The sequence below is a fragment of the Aedes albopictus genome, chromosome 1, assembly GCF_035046485.1.
Source record: "Aedes albopictus strain Foshan chromosome 1, AalbF5, whole genome shotgun sequence".
Classification (NCBI taxonomy): Eukaryota; Metazoa; Arthropoda; class Insecta; order Diptera; family Culicidae; genus Aedes; species Aedes albopictus.
Window position 1 is genome coordinate 194,477,180 of NC_085136.1, and position 6,733 is coordinate 194,483,912.

The window sequence follows — 6,733 nt, forward strand, 5'->3', positions numbered from 1 at the left end:
ATGGACGGGGCGACTCCGGCGTCGCCAAGGCGAATGCTTGAAGAAGAGCCCATCAGCAGGACGTGATTCAATCGAAAAATCCCTACGCGATGGGCACTTTAGTCCAGGTGGATGGCCCCACCGGAACAACCCAGATCTCTTTGGTACAGCCTGCACCCAAATCTCCAACGACCAACCTAGGGTCAACCGACAAGGTGAGAAGGGAAGCTCCTTAGCAGGACGCGTTCCTACTGGGAAAATACCGCATGGTGGGCACCCTGGACAAGACAGTCCAGGTGGTAAGCCTCAAAAACAATACCAATATTTCAAATCAAACGGAATGATGCTTTTTGGGTAGTTCATCGGGAAAGGGCATCACTTTTCTTCCAACGTGTCCTACTGCCAGAGCTTCTGTATAAAGCGTACACTGAACCTATGTAAAGTAATAATAGTTTTCGGGTTAACACTAACAAAAACAATTAGTAATTCAAAGGAAAACATCTTTGATTGATTTATTGAGGAACAATACTAGGACACAAACTGACGATTCCTACGGTTACTTTGATGATCTGATCTAATGCTGGTTCGAATGCTGGCACGAATGCTGGCGTGCCAGAATTCCAACGATCCAATAAAGCTATAGGTATGATATCCGTTAAAATCAAAAATTTTGCCTCAACCATCCGATCATGCGTTCAACATGAATTTTCAATGCAGAAATCTCTTTTGAATCACAGGCATCCTGAGGTTGAAGTTGTTTATTTGTCTTCTTGCATTTTTCTGCCTCACGTGGTCCTCGATTAAAAACCTCTATCTGCTAGAACAAAAACGGCCTTCCTCGAGGAGATTCCGGAAACCAGACATTGAAGCATTCTGCTTATCGGATGTCATCCCACCAAACGCCTCCGAAATGAAAGAACAGCATCCATCCGGTGTGACACCTGCTAGCACTTTCAAAGTTTTATGGTGCTTAAGAACGTTTTCATTTGCCAGCATCGTTTCCTCTCGTGGTGCCTCGATGGGAACTTCAAAACAACGGAAGATGACAGTCACACATTGTACTTTTGATGGAATGCGCGTGGCATGTGCTTTTTCAAAATCTCGTGAGTAGGCCACCGAACCAATCCCACCAGAAAGGGATGAATGCAGTGATATTGTAAATGTTTATTCGAAGCTGATTTCAATAAGGGTTCATTCACAAATATCATAACACAAAAATTGGCCTGTTTTGACACCCACCCACGCCTTCGTAACACTGTTTATATGGGAAGAAAAAAAATTGTTCGGGCTGTAACACCATGAAGGACACCCACCCACCCCCTCCAGCGTTATGACATTTGTGAGCAAGACCTAAGCCTACCATGAATGAATAAAAGAACACTATTTTGCGATAGAATTTTGGTACAATGGAGGCTGGACGAATGATTTTGTACTAATAGAGTTGAATATAATCGATATTTTCTTATCACAATGTTCAAGTGTTTGGGACCACTATTAAATCCCGACCGTATGTTATCATTGGAAAAACAAATAAAACTTACAACACTGTATGGAAGATGCACAGTTTGTTTGTCAGTGCGTACGGGTAGAATTTGTAGCAAATTGTTAAGTCATAGCTTTTGTGCATATTTTTCAGAACGAGTTTTAGTCTACGTTTCAAGCTTTAATAATTTTATTCTATTACAATTATTTGCAAAAATGGCTCGTCAACTGACAAAACTTGGATATTTGGACGTAAAGAAAACTCTTTTCATGCTCTGTGATCTACAGGATAAGTTTCGACCCGGCATGAAATTATTCGACCCTGTGGTTAAGAACACCAGCAAGCTGGTAAGTATTTATTTAGCTGTGTTTGACCTTTGATCGCAATTAAATCGCTAATCGGATTGTAGCATCGATGATACATTAAAAAATTGTGGTGCCGGCATGACAATAACATTGAGTGATAATTTTGCGATTCGAGGGTGAAGGTCATTATTATTTAAGTTCCACATCCAGTCAATACTCGAACCTCAGCTCACACGCTGAAAATAATACTCGTTACTTAAGCTTCCTGGGCCAAATACACGATGGTTCACTGACAGCAAAAGCTCATAGCAGTGTATTAGCGTTGCACTTTATTTTTTTTTGTGCGTTCACATAGAAAAAAATCTTATTGGAATTAGTTCTTCTAATCGTTGAACAGAAATCGTGCTTGGAATTATTTATTCAAATTAAAATAGCAATTATGTTTAAAATTGCTCTAAAATTTCAAGATCGTTTAGTTATTAAAATAACAGTTTCCTTATTCCAAATTTTAGCTACAAGCTGGAAAAGCTTTGGATGTCCCACTGATTGTCACCGAGCACTATCCGGAAAAGTTGGGCCACATTGTCAAGGATTTGGACATCAAGCACGCCAAAGGAGTCTTCCCGAAAACTCTATTCAGCATGATGACCCCTGAAGTTCAGAACAAGATTAAGGAACTGTTCCCCACCAACCTGGAAACGGTTGTACTTTTTGGACTGGAATCGCACATTTGCCTGGAACAAACCGCAATGGACCTGATCAACAATGGGTACACCGTTCATGTGGTCGCCGATTGTTCATTGTCGCGTACCCAGGAGGACCGTAAGCTGGCACTGGAACGACTGAAACAATATGGATGCTTTGTGTCCACTAGTGAAAATGTAATTTTCAAACTGATGAGGGATAAACAGCACCCTGCATTTGACAGCGTCAAAGGACTGGTAAGGGAGCCATCGGTTGATACCGAGCTATCAAAACTGTAAGTGACATATTGTAAACGAGACACACACACAGTGCATTTAAATTTCATAACGGGCTGGCAATTATTTAACAAAATAAATGTTTTTTAAGAGAAGAGGTAAAGTATTTTGAACTGGAAATATATGTTGTATTGTAATGCATTTATAATTCATGTCGTATTTTTTTGAGCACTATCGATATCCTGCCGGGTACTTGCTTACATAATTCGATTCCACCCAGGTTCGTATTTGTCGTCTTCGACAGAAATGTGCACTCCGAAAAAAAAAACAATCAAAACATAGTGGAAGAAACCCGTTTCTTCCAAAACGCTGCTGTAAGTTACGTAAGCGACATTGATTATTTTGATTATTATGACCCAAACTCTTGGCCAAGCTCCAAAGTTCTCCAAATATTTGTTCCTTACGTCAGCTATTTTCTTCTCCAGATTCCGAACACTTCCCATGGTCTACATAAACGCTAAGCTTATTCCAGTTCTGCTTCAACAGCATCATTGACCATTTGTGGAATTACCACATCTTCGCGCACAATTTTTGCCTATTCTGCAACTGTAGGTCCTGATAAATCTTTAAACAGATGACGGTACTCATTCTGAAGGTCTTAATCCATTAAATCCAGTCGTTTGTAGTTTGGTTGAGTATAGCTTGTTTAAAGAACCTGGTATCTTTTCTGTTTTTATCCTAAAGCTCTGTAACTAGTTCATGTAAACTTTGATTGCTTTCTGCAGTAGCTCGATTTGCTTTTGATTTGCTCGCCATCAGCTTTGATTTTGCCGCATTGTATTCTTTCAGGCTCTTCCAGTCAATACATACAGGTTAAAGCTCGAGCCACTCTAATTCTGAAGCAACGCCATGTTGTGATCATTCATTCGATATATTTCTTTCATAGCCTTATCTTGGAAAAGAAAAAAAAAATGGTTCGATTTTTGAATCGGGGGTTGCAAGGGCTTCACTCAAGAGTTGTTGAGGAGGGGTCGTCCGAAAACAAAAGGCTCTAAATCGAAACCTATCGCAAGGTTCATCAATCGATTCATTGTGAATGATGCGTTTTTAAGTCCGAAAGGAACAACCTTGAAGCAAAAGATTCCTTTTGGGGTCCTGAAGGCAGTAAAATTCCGAGAAGATTCCTTCAATGGAATTTGGAAAAGCATCTTTGAGGTCTACAATACTAAAGTATTTTGCCTTCTGTAGTCGGTGGAAAATTTCTGCCATGTTTCTCATGGGGTAGGCATCTTTCCTTGTGACTGAATTGATTCGTCTTGAATCAAGACAAACTCGAATTTCCCCGTTAGCTTTCTTAACAGGGACGAGTGAGCTTGCAAACTCCGAAGAACATTCTTCTATGACATTTAAGCTCTTCCACAGCTCCAATTCCTCTTCGATCTTCTCCCAAATTTTTGGAGAATATCGTTACATCGGAAGAGCACGCATCTTTCCGTTTGAAACTAACTCAATTTCGTGTTATAGAAGAGTGGTTTTACCCAAATTTGCAGAACTCGTCAAAGGAAAATAGTTAAAAACCTTCTAGAAGAGCGGATCTTCAGGTAGATCCAAAGTTGGTACGTCAAGGGATTCGTCCCCTTCAGGCTTTGCCGTGCAAACCTGCTCTGGTAGGGGGGGGGGGGGGGGAGGTGGTAAGACGGACATGTTTAGGAAACACTCTATTTTGACAGTGTAAACAATGCGATTATTAAAATTGTTTTTTTCATACTATTTACTTCAACTAAGTTACTTTACAGTTTGCAAGCCGATTTTGCAATCAAATTTGATTTTCCATGACTTTTGAACTAATTAAAAAGTAATCTCCAAATGTATGTGTTTCATCAGTGTGGGCAAGACGGATAGGATGGGTAAGATGGACACGTTTGGAAAATTAGCTAATAAGCCATTAATTGTTTAAAATGATGTTGATGGCCGGTTATATTTTGAGAATCTAAATTTGGCTTTGAATCTCTTAGCGAAACGTGGTTTTGCAAATTAAAAACTATTTTGTAAATTTTAAACCTCAATACACTGATAAACGCCTAACAGTATGCAATGCGCTTGTAATTTTACAAAGTTCAAACTGTTCCAACAACAAAAATTCTAATGTAATGAATTTTTGAACAAAAAATCAATATGAAATGTTTTACACGGCTTGCACAATCATCAAAGTAACCCCAACACTGTCCGTCTTACCCACCCTCAAGGCTATCTATAATCCATAAAATTTACCTGAATTTCGTTGTGTATAGGACGGAACAATTTAAAACAACTGGAAACTCAAAATAAAATGCGAAAAATTAGAAATTTAATGCTAAAAAAGCTTATTTATGGCCGCCTCAAAATTAGATCCCATCACAAAAGCGTGTAGCCAGGTAAATGATTGTTTATTTTTTGCACTGTTGACATATGTACTCTTTCATGGAGTGTTTAAATAATCATCAACTGATAAGAAGATAGAGCTAATCGTAAAAGATAACCAAATTTCAGCTCTTAAGTGAAAGAACTAGTCAGCGGTCCGTCTTACCCACCCGGTCCATCTTACCCTTCTTCCCCCCTCCCCCCTACTAGAGGTTTTACTAACTGAACGGAGAATTCTATGGGATCTTCCTTACCTACACAAGTTCCCGGCTTAATACTCAAATAATTTATCTCATTTTCCAATGATTTTGCAATCCATGTAAGTTCTAAATCTTGAATTTTATTTTCTGTCGTTATCATAGGACAAATTTTGAAGGCACGCCAGAAATCCATGCCTAAAATTAACGACTTCCGAATTTCTGGGACAACTAATTTTGTAATAACTTTGGTACACTCATTGCACAATTATGGGTCACTCAAGGAACAATCATTTCACAGTATGAATCGTTTTTCATACAAAAATAACACTTTCATTATTTTTATTTTATATTCTCTTCATTGAAACTCCTTTTTATTGTTTTATATAAAAATCTGCTTGTAAAATTCACTTTAGGCGGTGAAATATACTGAAATGTTGGTGAATAATGAAAACCACAATAATGGGTCAAAATTGGCTGTGTAACAATTATGGGTCAATTTGTTGCCTATTATGGGTCACTCAAGAGGAATCGGCTGAACAATAATGTTTTGTCAATTATTATTATTATTATTATCTTTATTATAGAGATTTTCAGCCTAAGGCTGGTTCATCTCTTAAAATTTAGGATACATTGCATAATTTTACTTTTGTTTATTACATTTACTTTTCATACTCCTCGTTTGTATTGGAGAAAAACTGGTTGATTCAACTGCCGCAATATCGGTCTCCTCAATCTCTGCACTATCGTCCGATCCGTCATTCTGGCAACTCTGGTTCCGCATTTTACGTTTTGGAGTGTTCTCTTTCCTATCCGATGACAGCCGTCGCTTGCTAGCCAATTGTTCTTCGTCGTACTCGCTGTCTGTTGATTCAGATTCACTGCTATTGTCTGCGTTGTCTTTGGCATCTGCGTGTTCGGGTTGTGTGGGCATTTTAACTTTAGAATTTTTCGGCTTTCGTTTTGAGCTATTATTGTTGTTTTTCAACGTGCGTTGTGGTTGTGGACCATCAAGCGGAGGGAAGTCGGCTTCCACAAGGGCGTAAGTTTGGCCGGTCGTCCGAACGATCTGTGTTTCGTTCGCTTGTGGTGTGATGCTGTTGTAGTTTCGAGGATGAGGTTTCTTCGTTTTAGGTTGACTGGGGTATGTAATCATCGTGACGTCATTGTCGATGGTCACGTACGACGGGATTGGTTGGGTGAGTTGCATTCTAACTACTCTTACCCCATTATAGAGTCCAGGAAAATAGTGTTTCCACCTTTCCCTGGAAATGGAAAGGATGGTTCCATATTTTCGAAGGTGTTCAACAATCACGGAGGACGGCGTATTGGGTGGCAAGTCGTGCACCCGCACGTTGATCGCTCCATCCTCTACGTAGACGGGAATCTTGTACTCATTTTCACCGCATTTGATGATGTGCTGCAGATGGCGAGTATCTTGGTAATGCC

The 6,733-nt window shown here is 39.4% G+C and overlaps 1 protein-coding gene across 1 annotated transcript; it reads left to right on the plus strand.

The window, feature by feature from the left end:
* The first annotated feature begins 1,532 nt into the window (after window positions 1-1,532).
* Window positions 1,533-2,895, plus strand: LOC109397253 (isochorismatase domain-containing protein 1). Its single transcript, XM_019669577.3, has 2 exons — window positions 1,533-1,809; window positions 2,280-2,895. The coding sequence occupies exons 1-2, from the start codon at window positions 1,678-1,680 to the stop codon at window positions 2,748-2,750; spliced, it is 603 nt and encodes a 200-aa protein (XP_019525122.2). The 5' UTR covers window positions 1,533-1,677; the 3' UTR covers window positions 2,751-2,895.
* The last annotated feature ends 3,838 nt before the right edge of the window (window positions 2,896-6,733 follow it).

Bases quoted from the DNA above. Each gene is read 5' to 3' on its own strand.
- LOC109397253 (XM_019669577.3), top strand. From the start codon at position 1,678: ATGGCTCGTCAACTGACAAAACTTGGATATTTGGACGTAAAGAAAACT. The intron at 1,810-2,279 runs GTAAGTATTTAT...TCCAAATTTTAG, and splicing joins TTAAGAACACCAGCAAGCTG to CTACAAGCTGGAAAAGCTTT.